This window comes from Arachis hypogaea, chromosome 8 (assembly GCF_003086295.3).
Source record: "Arachis hypogaea cultivar Tifrunner chromosome 8, arahy.Tifrunner.gnm2.J5K5, whole genome shotgun sequence".
NCBI classification, from domain to species: Eukaryota; Viridiplantae; Streptophyta; class Magnoliopsida; order Fabales; family Fabaceae; genus Arachis; species Arachis hypogaea.
In genome coordinates, this window is record NC_092043.1 from 19,318,419 (window position 1) to 19,342,679 (window position 24,261).

Consider the following 24,261-nt stretch of genomic DNA (forward strand, 5'->3'; position numbering starts at 1 on the left):
TACTCTGATTAAATAAATTATTTTTGTAATAATTTTAAAAAATATTTATTTCAATAAATTAAAGATTTATTTAATTTATTTAAATAGAAAATCTTAGGATTCACATGTTGGTTAGGTGAGATGGTTACTGTGAAATGCCAGATGTTATATTATAGGGTTGATGTGGGTGGGACAGTAGAGTTTAGTTCACAAGGGTCACAAAGAGTAGGTATGACATGATTTGATGGTAGATATTTTTTTTTGGGTTTACAGTAAGCATGCTGCAGCGTTAAAATTGACCGATTGATCAACAAGTATGAATATTCAAAATTTCATTATATTTAAAAGTTATATATATATATATATATATATATATATATGGATTATTTATTTTATTAATCTACGATTATATTTAAGTTCATAATTTGTTGAAAAAATTATATACGTGTTGTTAAGATATACATATAGATATTTTATTCATATACGTATATTTTTTATGTATGTATATGTCTTTGTCTATATATATAGATAAGTAAAAAATAAGATCAAATGAAATTATTAATTTAAATAATGATGACCTAGATTTAAAATTTACAGTTTTATAATTTTATAATTTTGGAATATTAAAGTATTTAAATAAAATTAGATAAAAGCAAAAAAAGGAAAAATGAATTTAACAACCGAAAAATATTATTTTGCCAGATATATATATATATATATATATATATATATATATATATATATAATTGTTAACTTTGTAATTAAAAAAATATTTAAATTGCTAATTTAAAAGCGTAAATCTCAAACATATTACAGATTTTAGTTAACATAATATTTAATAAATTTAAATTAAAAATTCCTATTAATATGTATATTGAGATGCATGCACAATCTAAATTTTTATTTGTATAAAAAATGGAATATAATACCTTATTTAATTAGGCTTTTATATATAAAATTGTATCGTAAAAAGTATAATCGTATATATAATAAAATATATATAGTTACATGAAGTTGTATTATCCGAGAATAATAAAATTGTATTATAGAAAATAAAAAAATGGGATAGTCATCAGTTCATATGTGTCATAGGTCTTTAGTGGGGTTTTGATTTTTTAAATATAAATAACCCACATCGATTGAGATTCACTAAGTGAGAGAGTGCTTCTCATGTGGGTTGGATATTCGAAGAGTCTTCGTTGCCTGGAACCTGCAGTGGCTTCCATGGAGAATGGAAGGTATAGGTTTTATGCCGTTAAAAAGGGACGAATTCCAGGAATTTACCTGATATGGGAAGAATGCAGCGCACAAGTGAACGGGTTTAAAAAGAACGAATACAAGGGGTTTCATATTCGTGCAGAGGCTGAAGAATATATGCGCCGCAGAGGTTGCTTCTATGGAGGTGGAGGGAATGCGTTTGGAGGTGGTGGGTGTTCCCAACATCTACCTCTGGCTTCTGTATATGCAAGCCCTTCTTCTCAAAAAGTGCAATACTTGGGCCATTCTCCTAGCAGTGTTTTCGTTGGTGATGATAGTCGTGGCACATCCGCATCGTCAGGCACTTTTTTTCTTCTTTACATAACAGTTATAATGTTTTTCTTAGCCGTTGTACAATTTCAAGTCGAACTTTTTCTTCGTAGGTGGAGAAGTGGTCTCCGAGACCCAAGATCCTGGATTTTTGTATGTGGAGGACTTTGAACTAATGCTCATGTGAGCTTGTTCGACTCTTGCAATTGGAACTCCAATCTTCGTGCCTCAAGACAACAAGTCGTCAGGGGGTGTGTGATGTTTCGATTCATTGTTTTCCTTCCAAGCAATGCAAGAGGATTAGAATTTGTGGCATATGGCCCAGAGTCTGAAGAGGAAAAGGAGGCTAGGCAAGAAGTTTCTTTCGCCATGCTAAATAAATTGGTCGATGCTAGTGGAAAGAGCATTTGTGACTATGGTAATCGAGTCCTCGATCGTATGCAACACCAGATGAAGGATGAGATGCCACAGTCGATGTTTGAGCAAATTCGGATGCTTGAGGAGGAGAACGTTGAACTGAGGCACCAGGTCAAAATGATTGAGGAAATGTTGGGTGATTAAGGGTGAAGGTGATTAATGCGTGGTTTGCTTAGGAAGGTACGTGGTGTATCGGTGCTTCGTTGTATATGAATTTTGTGTTTTGTTTTGTGCGTGGGATGTAGGATGGTGTTTGTAGTTTATGGCAGTCACAAGTTAGAAGAAGTCATTGGAAAGAAATCTCAGTTTATATGCCCACTATGGATTATGGTTCACAAACCGTGTAGTTATGATTATCATGTACAAGATTAAATTTAAATGGCTTATTAATATAAGGGTTTAAAAAATTGAACGATTTATTGCAATTAAGATGTCATCGAAGCTTTAATATTGGCCACGGCAACGCGAATGCACGTCTTTCTTAATGATAAAATGGTTACCGGTATCAATAGTACGTGTCCTGATTTTGTCATTGATTTATGTGATGAAGTGGATGAATGATTATCACTAATATGCATTGAGTAATCTAAAATGGTGTATCTTTTTTAGGTAGACATTGACCACTTTTAATATTTAAATGATGGAGGATACAGTCTTTCTAACAGATTTTATTTTAGTAATGTTTATGTTCCGAATCAATTTTTATTAATGTACAGTTTAATAATTAATTTTGGGCATTAACTTATGATAAATGTAGTAGTTGTGATAGAAATTGTTGGTCTTTTTCAACGGCTACCTAATTGGTGCTGCGTTTTTTGTAGGGTCAAGTCTGCCATGTCGCTGTCCTTTCATTGGTGCAGATATCGAAGCGTGCCCTCTGAAGCTTCATCACATCAGGGATGGCTTCCCCGGTAAGATTTGTGGAATATAGCAAAAAATAAAATTTGAATTTACGAATCACTAGCATAAGAGGTCACTTTATGATGTGGGTTGGTATTTCCTTGGGTCTTCCCATTCCTTTTGCTGAATGCATGTGGGCCCACCCAATACATAAACATGTTTCGATGTCTTTTAATTCATGTGGGGGTATTTTATATCCAAGTGTTTGATCCACAATCCTTCACTTGTAGTTTTCTTTGGCGCCGTTACCCATCGCCTAAAGGTTGGTAAACATGGATCCAAACAAAGAAGGTGATCAAGGAGGAAATGGGAAGCTCCCATCGGTGGATGAGTCAGTTGTGGAGAACGCCAACGTGACCAGGTCCATTCTGGAGTCCCAAGCACAAGAAATCAACAAACTGATGGCAATTGTTGGTGGCCACACAACAATATTAGAGATGTTGTGCGCCTCCCATGCTGAGAGGAAGAAAACTCGGTCATTCGATGACGAGGAGAAGACATTGGATCCACAGGTGCACCATGTTGGAAAGAAACAACAGAAAAAACAGGGCTCCTCCACTAAGGCTAATTGGAACGTCCATGCATTATTGCATGTTGACAAGGTTACAAAAGGCAAGACCAGTGGCATAAAAAATGTTGGTAGAAGAAGGAGTTCTAGGCTGGAACAACCTTTGAAGGTGAACCTCCTTTGATGATTTTATTAGTGTTTCACCAATTTTTTTATGTATAATGCTGGTGACGATAGGCTTCCTAACATCTATGCATGTCATTTTGCTTTACCTACTTCACGACAGAGGAAGTTAGATTATGATTCAGGTGAGGGGTCGCATAAGCCCTTTGTTAAAGGCCCTGGTGCTGCTGAGGATGGATCCCCGTTCTCAACTAGACTCGCTCATTGGAAGTATATGGATTCTGGGGAGCTACCTAAGGTATTAACACTTCCTGTAAAGTATGTTAACATGCATGTTGTCACATCCTCGTAGTGGGTTATGTGGTTATTGTGTAATTGATATTTTTTTACTGCAACAGTTCTTCCAAGTCGTGTTTCGGCCACCACAAGGGAATCGATTTGGGGCTACCGAAATGGCGGTTGCTGCATATATATTTGCTGTTGACTTGGATCAGAGGTGAGTTCCAAATATCCCGCAAATGGAATTATCATTTCTCTTACGTGTTGCATATGTCCTTGTTGTTCAATAAAATTGCCATCTTTTGGGCTTGTTGTCTTGGCTCGAAATTATTTAGGCCTTTTGGGAGCTTCATGGTCTAGAGGTTTTTTTTTCTTCATGGGTCTACATGATCCATTATGGAGTTCTTTCAAATGTGTCCACGTACATGTCCAAGACTTAAAAATAAACAAGGTTTAACGGTACTGTTTACATTGCCTACTGATTTTTTTTAAATTAATATCTTGGGCCTCCACAAAACATTATCTCGGGCCGAGGGTTTTATGTCTTTCTTGTGCATGATGTTGGCATTGTGTTGTTTCGTATTATCTATGTTATCTTTTTAGACATGCACTTGCATAAACTACATGCTTTGTTATATCTTCTCATTGCGCAACTTATGTGCAAATTTGAATTAATATGTTCCTTTTTTTGGTGTGTGTAACGTTTGTTGCACCGTATCCTCGCCAAAGAGAGATTTTGTTCCCAGATGAGCATTGCCAAGGAGACCGATGTGCCCTTTGGACTCTTAGACCACAACACGAGTTAGTGGACGACGTCAGTTCCTTTGATTCGCATTTCCATTGTCCTCTCTTCTTCATTATTTTTCTTGTATTTTGTTATCTTCAAACTAGGGCTTACCCTTTCATCCCCTTTAATCGTAGATCCTTAACCTATTGGTGAAAATGCTGACTGTAGAGCGCGGTGATGAGTCAGCATGGTGGCTACCCACAACATTTGCGGTAAGGCATGCTATTCCTGACAAACCTTTTCCATGCACTGTAATTACTTTCTTTATGGAGTTAATTGTATCAGGTGTATAACATTTTGGTCTAATTATTGCTTTAGCAACTGGCCCTTAACCCAACAACATACTGCAAGGACACATTGGAGTTCATTCGGACTCGTTACACGATTAAGAAAGCTGATAAAATAAAAAAGGCTAGTTGAACTGAGAACTCCATATTGTTATGTACTCTTGTATATGTATTATTCACTAACAAAGGGTCTACAATGTTCCTCCTACCATGTAGATTTACATCCCCCTCAATAAGGATAGGCATTGGTTTCTCATGATCGTTGACCTCGATTCGGGAGACCTTATCTACCTGGACTCTGCAAAGGACCCAGATGATCGGGCGCACAGAGTTCAAATGATGACATACGTTGTACGGTGCAAAATTTTTATCCCTTATGGACTATTCTATTCTTGGCGTGACGTCCAATGTCATTTATTCTCACATTGGGAAGTGGATGTAGGCTTTCTTCTTGGAGACAATGTTGACGGACAAGAGGTTTTATGAAAACCAAGCAAGTATCCCACCGCTGGTGTCGCGGTTCAATCTGAGAGAACCTCTCGTCACACAACAAAAGGACAAGTCGTAAGTTCTATTTGAAACGTAATTTAATTTCATCAACTTCGAAGAATACTTCATGGACACAAACTAATTTGTATTTCAAATTACTTGGGGTCTTCTTTTAACCAAAATGCAGAAAAGATTGCGGAGTCTTTGTAGCCCAATGGATGCAACTTTCCCATCTGTGGGGCACGTATGATATTCAGGTGAGCACTACACATTCATGGGAAAAACTATCAACTATGACACCTTTGAAAGTCAATTTTCATACTTTGTTGTGTGATATGGTCACCAATGGTTTGCTCACTAATCTAGGGTGTCACTGACCTTACCCGGATGAGCCTAGCACTAGACATTTTCTTCTCAAAAGCCAACAAAAAGAAGGACGAAGTGGTGAAACTTGCTATTGATTATTGGGACAAGCATGATCAAAAATCCAGCACAACGAGAACGAAGTCGGCGAAAAAATCTGTCGCCGAAGTTGTTTCACTGGCCACCAGCAGCAGCCAAAGCATGACCATCTAATGTGTAGGGATTGCACGGTCATGTTCCACGCCTAATGATGCTTACGTAGGAGTACTTCTTTTTGGGACAAGTCACATGATGCATTTTGGTTAGATTGGGGGTGTATAATCATTCTAGAAATTGCTACACTTTGTGTTAGTATATATTACTATTGGAATCGGTCTTGATCAGCACAAGATCATGGATTCTGCTGTGTATCTTTTGGGAATTTGTGCGCTTCTCCTGATCATGGGCGTATGGGTCTGAGATTCTTTTGGGTATTTAATTACTAGCTATTTTTGGCACCAAACAACAAGGTTTAACCTTGTAACTTTGCTGTTTCAAATTGTTAAGATTTCACAACGTCCTGCGGATTAAGTAACTTCAACGAAGTGATTATGTTATCTGAAAGTAGCATTAGATTTTTAATTTTTTTAGATATTCAAACTTCACATATAACATGTCCAAAATTAAAAAATTGTTTTTATCATGTTGTTGACAAAACCCAAAATATAATGTGTATAACAGTTTTAATATAACTAGCATACCTTTATTGGAATAAGTAACATTATTTGATTCATTAGTTACTATGAATCTTAATTTTAAAAGGAAAAAGATTCGTGCAATGCACATTTAGAGATTTAGAATTATTTGCAGTAGTCATTAGCATGAAAAGGCAAAAAAAATTTTCTACTGATTAATTGAAATTATTGGATTATATTGTAATTCAGAGAACTTAATCCAGTACTGTAAAGACTAAATTGTATTAACAAAGGTTATTTAATTACATTTGTAGTTGTCACGTTTAGATGTTAACATAACTAAAACACCTTCATAATCAGTCGGTGGATTTGGGTTTTTGTCTTTGTTATTAAAAATAGCATTAGATCATAACTTGACCCTTGGGAAAAAAAATAAAAAACCAATATCTATTGGCTGGTGAATGAAAGTAAAGGCTATAATGATCTCTGCTTGCAGCAAGCAAAATTTTGCCATTGAAAGTCTGACGTAATTACAAAAAAAGCCAAATAATAAAACTCATGTACTTAGCATATTCAACTGCGCTGCACCTAAACAACATTGATGCACAAAAGCCAAAAAGAGTCTTTTAAACACCCACTGACTCCTGAGAAAAACAAACAAAATCACTAACTGAAGCATCACTGGGACTTCTCAATGCCATCTGAGCCTATTGTTGCATTCAGCGATTTCAGGAGATCTAGTACCTGCGAATCCCTTCAACCAATGAATAAATGGAACACGTCCTATCTAATTGATAAATATTATATGCAATCGAGAGGAGTACCTGTTGGTGATAGTCGCAACTGCCTACATCTGCAACAGATGCTAGAATCTCACTTTGTGCAGTTCCGACGATCCTCTCCTGAGTTCCCACGAGTTTTAATTCTGCCAAAACATTTTTTCCATCTCGTGAATACACCGATGCTGACCTCGGAGGCAGACTTGTTTCATGTACCCCCATAAAGTTCTGGAACATCAACCCAAATGATCATTCACCACAGTTTGTTCAGATATGCTGGCTATAAAACAACTTCACACCCCAAAACATTATCTCATAATTTCATTCACTTAGCAGGCAAAAGTGATGCTAATTCTCCCAGCATAAGTAGTTGAGGGAGATATTCCCCACAATCCCATACAAAAAAGTATAATATATGTTTCATCCATACATTAAATCATGTCCCTCGAAGGTTCCTTTAACAAGAAATCAATCAAATGAAATGCTAAGGTGCACTATTGAGATTCCATATTAATAAATATACCCTAAACCTACAATTTTAAATTAGCATTCATGGGATTCTATAGAAAAAAAATACATGCCAGATTGTATATCAAATTATGTCCACAATCCCCACAACCCTATACAAAAACTGAGACATGTTCATCCAAACATTAAATTATGTCACTAGAAGGCCTAATTAAAAAATTATGCTGTAATAAGGAATTAAGAAAATGAAGGGCCAAGATGCAGTATTGAAATTCCATATTGAAAAATATATTCAAACCTGCATTTTTTCTAAAATTACATGAAATTCTGCAAAAAAAAAAAAAAAAACCAAATTGTACTTAATAAAGCACGAACCTCGTTGGCCCCTGGTATTTCGACAGATTCTTCATCCTCTTGCAAACCCCATTTGGATCGGTTTGGTACCCTATCAAGACATGTCCGCTTTGTGTGGCCGGTCCTTTTGCAAAACGTACATCTCCTCTTCTTTCCCTTTTTGCCTTTGGACCGTGGAGCACCTTTAGTTCTAACAACAACGGGATCCCGAATGTGCTCGTCCGCATTTGCTTTTCTTCCCTCATTCGGTTGACCAAGTATTGCATGGATGTCAGTACAAATTCCGCGAATTCCCTCCATTGCAGTCTTAAATACAGTTCGATTCTTTGAACCAAGGTATAACATCCACTGTGATGCCGCATGGAGTGCCCCATGCCGCAATAGAAAACCTCTCTCGCTCAACATGTCGTCGGTCTTATCGCCGTACTCTTCAATTGCCTTGGCGTCCCTCCTCCACCGCTTCAGAATTAAACGATTTGGAATATCCTTTAAATGCTCGTGCTTCATGACAAAGAATATGTGTCTGCATGGAAAGCCCTCCTTCTCCCAGAATCGGCACCGACATTCCATTCTAGTCATGGTCCTATCAAATAAGGTAACAATGTTGTGGCCGGGATGACCATACTCTTCCATTGTCTATACCATTGTTGTGGAGACCCTCCTTTTACTCACAAAATTAACCGCTCCAACACCGTCAATCTCTTTCTTAACTAGTACAAAAATAGCTCTCGTGTAAACATCTGCAGCGCACCTCTCAATAGGATCCAGACACGTTGTTAGAACAGGGGTGCTATATATTGAATTGAATTGCGCAACTAGCTCGTTGTTGCGGTATTCTCGGACTACCAACTCCAAATTTTGCACCAATTCCAAAATACTATGTCTTGAGTTCAAAAATCCCTTTATGTGAGAATTTATTCCCTCACACCTAGACGTTGTGCGATATCCAGCACAAAACTTGCCACGAAGGTACGCATTACACCACATGTGCCTTTTTTCGTACATCTGGTTTGCCCAACATTTTTTGTGTAGACCAAATTTCTCAGAAGCTTCTTCCCATTCAAGCTCGAAGTCATCTACCTCCATGTCAGCATAAAGCCATTTACAGAATATCTCACGAAACATCTGCTCGCCTCCATTTGAGGTTACATTCTTCTGTAAGTGCCATGCACACAACCGATGAGTAGCTTCTGGAAACACTTTTTTGACTGCCGCAATCATCGCATCATCGCCATCAGTTACCACAACAGAAGGCTGCTTATTACACATCACCTCCAACAAATTCTCCAACATCCACGTATAACTTTCTATTGTTTCATCTAGCACCAATCCAAATCCGAATATCGTGGTTTGCTTATGATTGTTTGACCCAGAGAATATCACTAACGGGCGCTGGTACTTATTCTTCTTGTATGTCGAGTCAAAGGCGACCACATCCCCAAAATACTGATAGTCTACTCTGCAAGGTCCATCAGCCCAGAACATGTTCGCCAACATTCCATCCTTTGTAACATTATACCTAGCCATTGACATTGGATCCGCCGCTGCCTTTCCCTCTAGATATACAATAGCGGCATTCGAGTCACCATTAACGACCTTGGCCCGCCTCATGTGATCAATGTAGTTGTACGCATCCTTTTTTGTAAAGCCCAACAAAGAGTACCCTCCGGCAACCCCAGCCATGTAACCCAAAATCTTTGATGTCGAAACACCATACCCACGCATGCCATCTATGTTTGCCTTTGCAGCATCCGATATACGACGGAATTTCGGAATCATGTGCACCATCCTTCGAGGTGTCAGTTCATGATTGTGATCCAAGATTACTTTGCGAACCTTCCATGTTGAGTTTTCCCTATCCAGATAAATCGACAGCTTCGCCAAGCAATTAGTCCTTGTTTCAGGACGGTGTCCCCTTTTTCTATCCAACCTGTTCAAGTGTTTCTCATCTCTCAGTCCGGCCCTATTACAAAAAAACCTTCTCCTTATCAAATTTCCTTCTTCATCCTTTCCATAATCACCCTTGCGCACGCCAAATCCATGACATCTGCCAAATTTACTGTAAAAATCATATGCTCTTTCCTCACTTCGAAAGACTTTTCTTATTATATCTTGTTCTGACAACCCGAATACATAAGCATAATCGGATGGATACTCATCCGATACTCCATTCATGCTGTCACCGCCGCATGCATCATCCAATTCCTCATCAGGCCTACACCCCTCCTCCCTTTGGCTTCCTTCCATCGTGTCGCAACCCTTATTTCCTTTTGTGAATTCCATCTGATCAAAATCAATTGCAAGAACATAAAAACCAATTTCAAAGTCTTGGAAATCTGCTATACACTCATGCTGAAATTATTCTTAAGTGAAAACCACACAAACATGCTACTTCACAAATAGAAAAATTCAACTAACCATGCCACAACATTTATTAGCAAACCACTCATTACTCAACAGAACATTATCCATCCCCTTCAACTACACATAATTTTAATTTAATCATTCATATTTTAAAAGCTCCAGATAAAAAAGAAATCATGTTTTGATAGTCTAATTATTTTGTCTAGATTAAAAATATAAATGGTTTAATTATTTAAATATTATATATATTATGACACAACCAATTATGCAAGATACACATACAAACCTCACATACATTAACAATAAAGGAGTTTCCTAATAAATATTTAATTTAATCATTCATACTTTACACGTTCCAAATAAAAAATCAATTAACCTTCCAAAGTCTAATCATTATGTCCAGGTTAGAAACATAAGTGCTTTAATTATTTAAATATATGACACAACCAAATAATATGTGGATACATTCAAATATAGTGTTATTATGTGTAAATCTTCAGACATGGCAACCCATTATTTTGGAATATATAAATAAAACAAATTTTGCAATATACACCTACAAATAACACATGCTTTAACACTAGAGGAAGAGGGGAATGACAAACCCTCTCTTTCGTCATTTTCAAAATAAATTAAAAAACAAAGACACAACTCAAATTAATAGTATGCATCCTTTAAGTTAAACCTTTTAACTTTTTCAAAACTTTATAACTTCAAAATATTTCTTCTTCCACCGATACATAATGGAAATCAATGCACACAAAGAATAAACAGAGTTCACAAGAAACACATACCTCCATTCCTTCGCCGCATACGAGATGGACAGCAGCTGAAAAAACCGGTCTCCCTCTCCCAACCCTCTGCAACGACAATGCCGAAATCCCCCAATTCCACTCCGATCTAGGCGGATGGTGAAGCCACTTGCACCAACATTCAAAACCTGCAACAAAACCCTAAACCAAACCCACATAACATTTCCTTATCCCATAATGTCAAGCTGTTATTTTTTTTAACCAATGTTATCGTGTTTTACTTTTTTTTGGGTTAGGATCCAGGACAACAAACAAGCTCAGACCACAGAAAACCAAATCCCACTATGGCAAAAATGAATCACACTGACAATTAAAAAGCCCAAACACCCCTAGCCCAATATCTTCTAAATTAATTACTCACGCTAAACTAAACTAATTAACATAATTTAGCATAGGTGATCACGTGCCAGTAGCAGAGAGAATGTTCTTTATGTCAGCTGCTTCTGCAATATTTGTCTTCAACCAACTTTTATTTAGACATTTGTCAAAATCTTAAAGTGACAGCAACAACATACATGTGTAGAAAAAATTTTCCTTCTACACCCTAGACTTCACCTTTATTGTATATATTATTACTGATTTCCTCATTGGGCTTAACTGCTACACGTGTATGAACATTATAGTCGGAGTTTAATAGTTTATTACTATTTTCTGACCCAAAAAAATTAAAAAAAAATTACGCTTTGATATTTTTATTTATACATATTTAATAATATTTATATTTATATTAATAATTATAAATAATAAAAAATATAATTAATTTAAACATAAATAAATATAAAATTAAAATAATATCTAACAAAATTATTATACATTTTTATTATATAATTAATAATCAGCATATACAATAAAAAAGAACATAGTTTAGTGACAACAAATGGAGCATTAAATAATAAAGAGGACTTAAGTTTAAACTATATTTTTATTAATTTTAAAATTTTTATCTGAGCAGTTTGATTAGACCAATTTTTACCAATTTCTATTATTTTTGCGAAATTTGACTAGTTCTATCGGTTCTCAAACTAAAAAGTTTTAAAATTTAGATTGGGTGTTCGATTCATCGATTTTTTTATCAAACTAGTTGGCCTAGTCTAATTTTGATCACTATGTAAATAAATATTAGTCCTACTAAATCTCATCATTTTAAAAGCAAAATCTCATCGTTTTAAATATTTATGAAAAATATTATGTATATATATAAAATAATCACCAAATTAATTATTATGTACTTATGTATAAATATATATTTTTTAACTCATTTCAATGTATATTTATATTTTAACATATATTTTATACAAATAATTAATTTTTAATCTAAATTAATTTTTATTTTAAATTAAATAATCACATAAAAAATGAATACTCTCTCTCTCATGTCCAAACATTTCTCTCTATGATGTCCAAACATTTTTCAAATCAAGTTTTCAGCCAAGTCATTGTGCACTTTTTTCCTTTCGTACTTTCGCAAGCGCTTCTTCTTCTTTTTCTTGTTTTTTCTTCATCCTCTTTTTTCTCTTTCGTTATCGTTATCATCATCGTCTTCTTCTTCTTCTCCTTTGTTGTCGTTGTCCCTACTACCACTGCTGCCGTCTTCATTATCGCTACCTTGTTACTATTGTTATTTATTTTTTTCTCCTTTTTTTTCTTTCTCCTCATCCTCTTTTATTATCATCATTATCCTTATCGTCTTTATCTTTCACTTCTCCTATATATGTTAACTCACTACAAGATTTTTGTTTATTTGTGGAGGTTTTTTTTCTATTTGTGAAGGTTTATAACCCCCACCAAATGGTTTGTGGAGATTTTTAAAACCCCCAAAATTTGAAGTGTCACGAGGTCTTTTGTGAGAATTTTATGTGTTTAATAGAGGTTTTATATTACATTTTTGTGGGAGTTTTAAATCACTTTTGTGACAGTTTAAAACCTCCACAAATTGATTTTTTAATTTAACAAAAATTAACTATTTTATGAGATTTTTAAACCTCCACAAATCCTGTAATTATTTATTTATTTTTAATTTCAAATCTTTTATTAATTTCATCTCATTTATATATTCTCAAATTAAAAATTTATTTTTTTAATATCAAAATTTAAAAACTAAATCTTTTATAACACAATTACTCAATATAAGACGTAACTCTATATACAAAAAAATTCTCAATGTCAATAGTTCCAAATATATTTGCATATGATATTGTTCTACATAACTATAACTATTTTTCTTTAAAAAGTAAAATAAAACAACTTCAATATTTCAATATCATCTAATTACATAAAAGTCTCAAAATAAAAATATGGATGCAATCCAAGAAGACCTTTAGAGGATATTTTAGGGTAAAAGTATTAAATTGGTCTCCTAGGTTTGGGCGTAATTCTGTTTTGGTCCTTAAGGTTTAAAGTGTTCTATTTGAATCCAAAAAAGTTTCATTTAGCATCAATTTAGTCCCACAGTGAGGTCAAAATTAAATAATTAACAAAATGTCCTACATAACAACAGTACAAGAACAAAATCGATAATCTGGAGAACAAGTACAAGTTCCAAAGGCATAAAATCAACCATTGATACATCAATACATTTATTTATTATTTTTTTATAATATAAATAAAATATTTTCTATAAAACTAAAAAAAATGATAAATAAATGTATTGATGCATCAATGGTTGATTTTGTGCTTCTGGAACTTGTACTTATTCTCCAGATTATCGATTTTGTTCTTGAACTGTTGTTATATAGGACATTTTGTTAATTATTTAATTTTGACCTCACTTGCTTGTGAATTGGCTTTGAAATGGCTTCCATCTAGTACAACTAACCTTATTTCCGCCTCTTCTAAGGCAAATCGGATCGGATTCTCCCTAGGATCCACCAAAAAACTCTGTTGTGCTTTCAAGTAGAAGTAGCTGGTTTTTTTTTCTTTTTACGATTACGATTCAAAAATATCTCCGCCTCCCCATTCCTTTATCAAAGTATAGTACTTATGGGCGCAAGTCAGTCTCTTCAAGTGGAAGCAATCTGTGGGACTAAATTGATGCTAAATGAAATTTTTTTGGATTCAAATAGAACACTTTAAATCTTAAGGACCAAAACAGAATTACGCCCAAACCTAGGAGACCAATTTAGTACTTTACCCGATATTTTATATTCATGAATTGAAGTAGAGAATGTGAACCTTGGAACTCATTCCTGCACAATTATGTATTAGATTGGTGTATCAGTCTTAAAGATTGAAATATACTATAGCTGATAATAATAAGAAATAATATAAAACTAATAATAAATTAAATTACTTAGAACTTGGAGCTGTCTATGCTTTCCTGGGCACTAACCTCAACCTTAGTTTATAATTATTATTATATGTTATTATTCTAGCTAAAAGGAAATATACTACAAACACACGAATCAAATACACAACACAAAAAAGCAACAGAGTACACAATTTCAATTTTAAATATTTATTAATTATATCACTGGCGATTCTCCAACAAAGCCAATTAATGAACTCATACAAGTACCAACATAACTATAACTATGAAAGGACAGAAAGATTAACCAAATAATTTTTTATAATCAACCACCAAGTACCAACCGATGACTATGAAAGGACGGAAAGAATATTAATAGAAAAGATAAGCACTTAATTTATACAATGCAACTCATTATCTCCCTTTGCCAGCAACAAGATGTTTAATCACAACCACAAACATACTTTAACATGAAAAATAATAAATTCATGTCACCTATTACTAACAAGCTATTAAAGTTATTATGTAAATTCTAAGACCAACATGATGTTCTACTTCTGCCCGCAATTTCATTGTGCAACTCAAAATTAAAATCAAAATCACAGTTGTGGCTTACTCTAAGATAGAAACAAACTTGAGATGTACAATTCACTAAGATGCGCTTGAGAGTAGAAGTAGTTTTCGCCTTTTCCTTCATGTCGAAAACATTGCAAAATTTATAAAAAAAAACTACAATTATAACGTAACTAACAATCTTAATATCGAATATTCTGAATTTTCAAAGACCATTGATAAAATTTGAACTTCTCCTTAAAAACCTCAAATCACCAGAACAACTATAGTTCAACTCGAATTTCTAGCATCAAACAAATATTAAGCCCCTAAATGACCCTTTTTGCCCCCAATTTGCTTTCACAGAAGATTAGAAATTGTTAAATCATAGCACACAATTATATTTGAATATCTAAATTAAAAAGAAAAATAATATATAAAACAGAGTATATGCATATTAATCCGAGAATCGCAAACGAAACAACTCAAATCAAAGAAAAAGAAGAGGGCAAAAGTTAGTTCACCATTACGAATGTGAAATATGCATATCTGCTTCTGCAACAGCAATATGCAAAGGCAAAGATATAACTTACATAAACCAACAATATGAGCTCATCAACATAAATTAGCAATCTCATACAAGTACATGAATTGATCATATTTTAAGGGTGGTGTATGCCACCAAAAACAAGAGTGAGTATACTGATCCATAAACATTATGTAATTAACAAAAAGATTATCCCGCAGTCTATTAGTTACATTATATAATGCATCCTTAACATTTGAAAACTCTCTTCATATCTGGCAACGAAACACAAATATAGTAATTAACAAATCCATAAACATCATTGCAAGATTTGTCCTGATGAATTCACTGCAAAAATATATTATAAGTTTTTTATGTAAATAGAAATACTCTAGGAAATACGATGTTTCTCTTGTCAACTCCAAATATGCTAAGCCATATAAGTGAAACTGAATGACACTGGAGTTGTTCTAATCACCATGGGGTATCAATCAAGTCACCTTTATCTCTTTTGGGAATCCAAAGATTAAATGAAACATGAAACAGAAGATGTGTGGCTTACATTTTCTTTTTGAAGTTAAGTCAAGGTATAACTGACACCATTTAAATACACAAAATAACAGAAAGAGTGATGAGAAAAAGAAAAATGTTCAGGCCTAGGGAGGAGTTGATTTCTTTGCATTATAAGTTACACAGAATAATGTAGTGAAGAAATAAGAACCATTCTTTAGCAACTCTTGATTGAGCAATGCGAAATAAAGAATCATCTCCACACCTGAACAACATCGTTATCTGATACACACTTTGGAACTTCGTTGATGCTAGACTCTGTTGCCTTCTACATTTCTGATACCATCGCTCCTCCTTTCCCTATCAAACAGCCCACTTGGTTTGATGGGACTACAAGACGTGCAGTAACAGATAACTCCTTGTATATTTGAACATTAATTGCTTATTTAAGTGTAGGAAAAAGATAAAGACCAACCAACCTCCCATTCATGCTTAGGCAAGCCCGAAGAAACTTCTATAAGTGACTAGAAACAAATGGCTGAAGCGGGAATATCAATCTGCAAAATTAATAAATCTAATTAGCATTGGACCAACAAATTAGTGCCTTAAGGATTAGACTAAACACACTCACAGGGATGAACATGTTACAAAACTCAGTCAATTAAACTTATTTACTTGTCAGGAAGACAACGTAAAATGGAACAAAGTAGGAAAGTTCAGAATGCCTACTAATGACATAAAATTAAAGATGATTCATTCCCTAGTGCAATGCTGCGCACTAACTAATTAAAAGAGTATCCTAATCAGACATGTGACTAGTGCAAACTAATTAGCATGCTCTGTTCAAACAATTGCAACAAAAGCTTCAGTGTCTTAAAGCAACCTGCTACTGAACATAAAGCAAACTGCATTATGAATCACCATCATCCTCAGAAACTGCAACAAAGATAGTTAGACAATAGACAGTGCATTAACCCGGACATGAGCAAAGATGTTTTAATCAACTTATACAATAAAATAGGGAAAACAAGAGTTGGAAAAATAAAATAAATGAAAATAGTTCCACTTACTAACCTTAGGGTCATTGTTGTGCTTATCAACAGCCTTTGCTTTGCTCCAATGGTCTCTAATCTGTGCGACTCTGTTGCCAATGAGGGTGAGACAGACGGTGATTGAATCACCCCAAGAGGTTTATCTTCAATATAAATTGGACCATACTTTCTCTATGTCCTGCCAAAATCTATTGTAAGCTATTACCTTGCAACAATCTATATGAATCAACCACATGAATTTTGACTTTCCCTGGCATGAATGAAAATAGTGAGCAGTGAAATCTAAGAAAGAATTTTGAATGATTTCATATAATTTGAATTCTCAACACACACTTTTCAAACAGATGATAGAATCAAATATGCATACCTCTGATCCACAACACAAATAACAACAATCTCAAAATGGAAGTTCCAACAAAATAGAGAGAGAGAGAGAGAGAGAGAGAGAGAGAGAGAGAGAGAGAGAGAGAGAGAGAGAGAGAGAGAGAGAGAGAGAACTAACATGTAAGAGCCATTACTAAGGTTAGAAGGAAGGTGAGAAGTGCATTTTCTTAAATTGTCATCGGGAAAAGTATCAATTTCCAAGAAAGGGGAATAATCCATCATGCTGTTGTTGAATCAAGAGCATCATTAATTAATTATCATGAATTAGAGCATGGAGTTGTTGAATCAGGGGAAAAAGAAAGAATAAAATAAAATAAAAATAGCATCAATTATAAAATTATCAAAATGGAGAAATAAAACTCAACAAGAAAGTTATAACCGAATTATTGATTGCTAACCAAATATCCGATTTGCATCATCCGATCCTTCGATAGAAGGTGACGCCGTGATATTCTGAGCTTCGCGACCTCGGTCCATGTCTACTCTTCTTCACCTGTTGCGCTTTCTGAAGAACCATTCTTTGCTCCACCGTTGCCACTGTCATTGCACTACCACCGCTGCGATATTTCTTCATAACAAATTCCAACCCCGCTATATATGCATGAAAAATGTAGAGAAAAAGTGAAAAACAAAAGAATATCCAAACTGAGTTAAATAAATAACAATGAAAAAGAAAAATGAATAAACAGAAAATTGAACTTAGATGAATGAGGAGAAAATCAAATGTGTCAACGGATAAGCTTGATGGAGGCACCTGCGGTGGCTACGAACTCAGTCTCTCTGATCTCAAAAGCTATGATGTGTAGAGGAAGGAAACAACACATTGACATAGAAGTTTGATGGCGGCAACGATGAGGACATGAATGGCGACAGTGGCGAGCTTGATGGTGACAATGGCGAAAGAGATGAATGTGATAGATCTAGGGTTTCAGATCTCACTTTTTTTTTTCAATTTTAAATTTGTTTGGACAAATTTTTGTTTAGAATAAAATTTGTTTAGGTTTAATTATAATAATTTAGGATATAAATATTTGTTTGGATAATTAGATTTGAGATTTTTAAATTTTAACTAGTAGTAATTAATGGGAGTTTTATATTATGCCACAAATAAAATATATTAGAGAAATTTTAAAAAATCTCCATAAAAAAGGTCCCATAAATAAATAAAAATCTTATAGTGATAGAGTACAAAAATTTTTAAAGGACCACATGCTCAAAATATTGACACCCAACTAACAAAACATATATAGTACATGAATTTTGATGTACATCATAGAAATTTTAGTGTATAATATAGAAATTTTGGTGTACAACACATAAATTTTTAGAGAATCACATGTCTAAAAGATTGACTCACTCAACTAATAAAATACATTCGTAACAAAAATTTATGCGCTATCCGCAAATATTTATGTGTTATGTACAAAAATTTCTATATTATTATATCGATAAGTTTGTGTTATGTGAAAATTTTTTTTGTACTATATCAATAAATTTTTATATTTTTCAACAAAAATTTATGTGTTGCAAAATTACAAAAAATGAAAAACGATTACGTATGCACACATTTTTTTTCCGCTGAATTTGTACTAAATTGGTTGAACTTAATTATAAAAATGTCTGTACATATAGCATCATTGATTATTTTCCTTAATTGATATATAAAAATATGTTTTTTTTGGTACACCAACAGCTAACGGACCTAATATAAATATGAAAAAAAAAGCCTAGGTAATAACAAGCATGGAGGTTGAAGTGTTCCCTTTTAACATCTTTAGACATTAAAAAACAGAGAGGTACTAAATATCCATATCCCCATTTAGTTTTATTTTCTTTTAGCGTTTAGCCTATTTTCAATATAAAAGAAAAATCCTAAGACGTTAAAAATGTGAGATTTGGATAATGTTTGTCAATGAAAGTTAATTCAAATCGTTTCTCTAGTATGTGTTTAATCCACTAGTCTGCACATATATTCTCTTCTCGTAAAACATGTTGAACACTAATCTCCCAAGATCTGCATTTAAAATCCTAAATGTTTTGCAACAAGGTTTATGACATTAGGAGTTCTCTTGTCTTTTAACAAGTTCTTTGAACACTTCTGTTAAATCAACTTCAATTATGATATTTCTCATTCCAAACTCTCATAGAATACTCCCAACCCATTCAAATCTATAAATTCTTATAAGACCTATTGATAGATAAGAATTTGTATTTGCCTATCAAGAAAGCATCATCCATTATCTTTTCAAGAATTTCATTTATGGAACAAAAACTCAAACCGGAATGAGCAATGCCAAAAGAAATTACTGGATTAGAAAAGAAGCTTAAAACGATGCTTTGTCAAATTATGTATCTCATGGTTTGGGATAATCGAAAAATATGACATAATATAAACATTTCCTTCATGCATATAAACTCTTGTGATAGTTTCGCGTAGCTTTAGTAGTTCTTCTGTTTCCAAGATAAATTCTTCCGTCGCCGGCTCCCCTGTCATCAGGTCACCAGACTTTTCGGCACTGGGCAGGCATCAGCCCCATACATGGTCTTACGACTCTCATATTTTCATCCATTAAAACTATTTGCATCCGAAATAGCATATCTGATATCCCCCAAAGTAGTATATGGACCATACCACAACTTTTTTATCTTAACCTTAAGTTTTTAAGACTTTCTATGGTGTGATTTTCTCAACCGGATCAACATCATCATTCATTTTGTAAAGATATTCTCACAATTAGTGACGAAAACAAAAAACAGCAAAATCATAATACAAACAATAAAGTTACTATCCATAACCTAGATACGTAACGAATATGTACACACAAAAAAAGGTATTACATAATCGAGTAGCCAACTAAAACTACAAATTGAAGGGTGCATGAGTCTGAAATCTTCAGTGGAATAGAGAATTCTTTAAAAGAGAGATAACACAAATTGGAGTTACAAACTTTAGTGAATAGATCTATATCCTATTAAAGTCTAAACTTTTAATTATGTTCCAAAACAATACACTATAAATCTTTAATAAGTATTACATTCTATAATATTTTAGTTATATTACAAAAAAATATTTAAAGTAAAACAAAACAATCTTTATTAAAATTTAGAAAAAGTAAATCATAAAAAAATACCATTAAGTCCAAAGTTTTATCTCCAATTATGAGTTATACAACTTAAATTGTTCTCATATATGACAAATGCATTAAAATAAATACATAATTGTACAACACAATACTTATAATTACAAACGGTAATCATAATTAGCAATTAACTTTGAATAGCATATTGTTAAGAATATAAGTTAATTCTTCTATCATTGTTAAGTCTATTTTTTTTCCTTAAAGTCAAATTAAAATTAAAATTAAAAATTAAAAAGAAAAGCTTATACAATCAAGCATGAACATGTATAAATACATTAGAATAAGAAAATGATCACCTGGATATTCCAACTCATTTCTTCTACAACAGAGAATATCATTAGATAAATGCATCCAAGTCTAATCCTAAACCAAAGATGGTCTTCCCATGAAACCAGATAATAACAATGTAACAAAAAGCTTCCTTAGTTATACCCCTGATGATAATTCAACAACTTTCTTAATAGCTTCAACAAACTCATTATCATATATGAAAAAACCCATAGCTGAACATGCCTTTTGAAAATGTATCATACGTAACAAAATTCATAGTTCTTATGCTCCAAAAACTAGTGCATCTCTTTTGGACATTCAAAAACATGCGCATATAAAACAATTCGCTACTTGAGGGATGACCAAAACTCAATCTCGCAATGAAAAACCCTTTTTATCTTGGTCTCCATTCCCTAGAGTCTAAACTATAAACAAATTTGATTGGAAATTCAACATATGTTAAATTATGACCTTTAGCATAGTGTCTATTAACTATCATCCAAGCAGTAAACCTTGTTATCGGATCTTTGTTTCAAAGAAAAACAGAGCAACTATATCTCGATCATCAAACACAACATGTTGATTTGGTAAATGGAAGTTTAACCTCTGCACTGATGGTTACCTATGATGGATTTCATAAACAAAAATCCTCCACATAGATTCAGAAGGAAAAAGATAATGACAATCATAATACTGCTTAATCTAATCAACTACACAAGATTTCAAACTGTCTCACTACAATCACCAATAGTCATTGTAACTCGATATGGACCTTTATTAACACACTTAAAGAGGTACCTGAGAGCATTTGACTTGTTGCAAAATTCTAGATTTATGTGAGTCTGATACTTCATTAACAACAACAGATTATATGGCACAACAAATCTATTGTCAATATTAACACCATTTAATCTAATCGTAACACCCATATTACGACGTTTGTATATAGGATAACCATATTTATCAAGTCATGTCTGATTAACAAATTTTTTAGGGTAAAACCATGGTTCTGAAAACCGGACCGGGCCGGCCGATTCGACCGAGTTAACTGAAAACCGGTCATTTGGCCAATCCGGTTGATGTTACAAACCGGCCTGCGAAAAACCGGTGGAAAAACCGGATGAATCGGTGGTTAACCGGTGAACCGTATGAACCGGCCAGATTTTTGAGCCTCCCAGTTCGCTACTTTATATATATATATATATATATATATATATATATATATATATATATATATATATATATATATATAGGTGCTGTCTATGGTAGCTATGAATGTGCTGTGACTACAATGACTATAGCCTTTCTTCCCATTAGAAAACTACACGTGGATAGGAGAAAGTAAAAGCGTATCACTAAAAGTGTTGCTTAAAGAGAAAATGTTACCTTTAACTTGGCTCTGATACCAAATTTTTAATTTGGATTTTTCTTTTAATTTCTTTTTCGAAATTTCTATTTGTATAGGTGCTTTAAAAGTATTGACCATAACCTTTCAATCTTGTTTTAGTTTATAATATTCTTTTTTGCATGGATTATTGTATATAAAATCTTTTATCTGTTTGTCTTTTTCTTTAATATAATTTCTCAAATCCTCAATAACTTTTTTTATTTCTACACTTTCTCCTGTTTCTAAATATCTGTTTAATTTTTCAATTTCATTCTCCATTTTTTCTTTTAACAGCTTTAATTCTTTTAAATCATAATATGGTGTTCCAGGCATTTATAAATTTTTTAAGTTTAGCTCCAACTTGTTTATATTTGTTCTTATTTCTAACCTTTTTATTATAAGGTCATTAATTTCGAACTGAAGATTATTTAATTCTCTTTTATACTCCTTTATTTTACTTTTTAATTTTTTCGCCATTTTTCTTTTTATTTTGTTTTCTGGTCTTTCAATCTTTGTATACTTCATTAGTTATCTTAGAATTTCTGCAAATTCTATCATCGATTCATCACTATTTTCTAGAGATTCTATTAATTTTTCTAACTCTTCAACTTCTCCTTTCAATTTGTCATAGATTATTTTTAGAGCTTCAAATGCTCTTTGATTTATTTCAGAAAACTGTAAATAATTCAACCGATTTTCTCTCTCAAAGAGCTCTTGTTTCTTGTCTTGATAGGTTACATATATTTTCTCTTTATTTATTGTCATAACTTAGTGTTTAGGGTTTCATTTAATTTTTCGACCTTTTTTGTTAATTCTTTTATTTCAGAATTTTCTTCTTTAATCTTTAACTTAGATAAACTTAAAGGGCTATTAATTTTGGATTCTCTTATTTGAAAATTCGATGAAACTAATTTTCCTGATGGTTCTTTTAGTAAAAGAACTGGGTTTTCAATAGCTTTATATTTTGGTATTTCTGTTTTTACAATTTTCTGAAATAATTCATCGACATAAATTCTTTCTCTGTTTTTAAATATTATACTATAATGGCTATTTGTTAAAGCATAATTTATTGCATATGTAATTGAAAATGGTTCATCGTCTTGTTCCATTAGATTCTTTCTGTGAAATTTATAAGCCAAACTTATAGATCTTCCAAGATTTTCAGTTGATAAAGGTATAGCATATCCAAGATGGGCATTGAATTTAACATTTACGTTTGTCAAGTTTCCATGAACAATTCCAATTATTTGATCTATTGGGTCATCAGTAATTCTTTTGTCACAGATTGCTAAGCTTATTGGTGAATTAATTCCTTTCATATATGTAGATTTGATTAAGACTTGTATAGTACTAATATGGATCCATCCAAATTTAGATCTTTTTTGTTGATCCTTAATTTTCTCAATCTGTTTACTCAATTCTTCATCATTTATCAGAGCTATTTCAAGTTCTCCATTAGCAGATTTTATCTTTATAGGGGCTTCAAGTTGAATTTTTCCATAGTATATTATATTTTTTCTATTAAAAACTTCTTTTAAAAGATTTTGTTTATTAAAATTTTCATTTGATTTGAGATTTAATTCTGTTTTTAAAACAGCCTGTTTTTCATCATCTAATAAGGCAGATAATCTATAATAATCAGATTCTTCCGTTAATTCTAAACTTTCTAAATAATTCATAACTATGAGATTAAGATAAAGGCGTACCTTTCTGGAGAAAAACTTCCTTTATTTAGAATATTTTACATAAGATGTTTTTATCTCCAGAGGGGAGATTGTAGATACTAACTCCAGAGGGGAGTTTAGAATTGGTTTTTCCTAAGGGAATTCTTCTTCAAACTATAGAATCGCTTTGGCCGCTTCCTCCTTGCTCTCCTAGCATATGAGTACTCTTAACCTTCTGCTTTCTATTGTTTGATGCCTTCTACAATTGCCTAAGCAACCTATTTATAATGGTTGGGTCTGATGGACAATTCCCATCCTTACCCTTCTTATGACGTCATTGCTTACGTCATTGTTTATTATCTTGCACCAGCTACATTGTTGGTGCTCTATGACCTAAACGCTTACGTCACTATGCAATAATG

At 33.2% G+C, this 24,261-nt stretch overlaps 2 protein-coding genes and 1 long non-coding RNA gene across 14 annotated transcripts; 1 reads left to right on the forward strand and 2 right to left on the reverse strand.

Annotated features, from left to right (window-relative positions):
- Positions 1 to 1,130: 1,130 nt before the first annotated feature.
- On the forward strand, positions 1,131 to 6,256 carry LOC140174814 (uncharacterized). Its single transcript, XM_072200853.1, has 12 exons — positions 1,131 to 2,103; positions 2,745 to 2,834; positions 3,054 to 3,500; positions 3,618 to 3,752; positions 3,853 to 3,950; positions 4,463 to 4,547; positions 4,655 to 4,732; positions 4,839 to 4,931; positions 5,024 to 5,158; positions 5,250 to 5,371; positions 5,484 to 5,553; positions 5,663 to 6,256. The coding sequence occupies exons 3-12, from the start codon at positions 3,096 to 3,098 to the stop codon at positions 5,870 to 5,872; spliced, it is 1,431 nt and encodes a 476-aa protein (XP_072056954.1). The 5' UTR covers positions 1,131 to 2,103; positions 2,745 to 2,834; positions 3,054 to 3,095; the 3' UTR covers positions 5,873 to 6,256.
- A 557-nt stretch (positions 6,257 to 6,813) lies between these two features.
- On the reverse strand, positions 6,814 to 11,680 carry LOC112706480 (protein FAR1-RELATED SEQUENCE 5-like). The gene is made up of 4 exons (XM_025757789.3): positions 11,093 to 11,680; positions 7,956 to 10,217; positions 7,158 to 7,340; positions 6,814 to 7,077 (listed from the first exon to the last, which is right to left on the reverse strand). The coding sequence occupies exons 1-2, from the start codon at positions 11,096 to 11,098 to the stop codon at positions 8,571 to 8,573; spliced, it is 1,653 nt and encodes a 550-aa protein (XP_025613574.1). The 5' UTR covers positions 11,099 to 11,680; the 3' UTR covers positions 6,814 to 7,077; positions 7,158 to 7,340; positions 7,956 to 8,570.
- A 2,336-nt stretch (positions 11,681 to 14,016) lies between these two features.
- On the reverse strand, positions 14,017 to 18,401 carry LOC112706481 (uncharacterized). 12 transcript variants are annotated; one of them, XR_011864638.1, is made up of 6 exons: positions 17,777 to 18,044; positions 17,497 to 17,601; positions 17,017 to 17,172; positions 16,422 to 16,499; positions 16,208 to 16,332; positions 14,017 to 14,295 (listed from the first exon to the last, which is right to left on the reverse strand). It is a non-coding gene; the product is annotated as an uncharacterized lncRNA (long non-coding RNA). The 12 variants fall into 12 exon arrangements; XR_011864639.1 differs by having other exon boundaries at positions 14,170 to 14,295; positions 16,208 to 16,302; XR_011864634.1 differs by lacking the exon at positions 14,017 to 14,295 and adding an exon at positions 18,133 to 18,401 and having other exon boundaries at positions 15,898 to 16,302; positions 17,777 to 17,969.
- Positions 18,402 to 24,261: the final 5,860 nt, after the last annotated feature.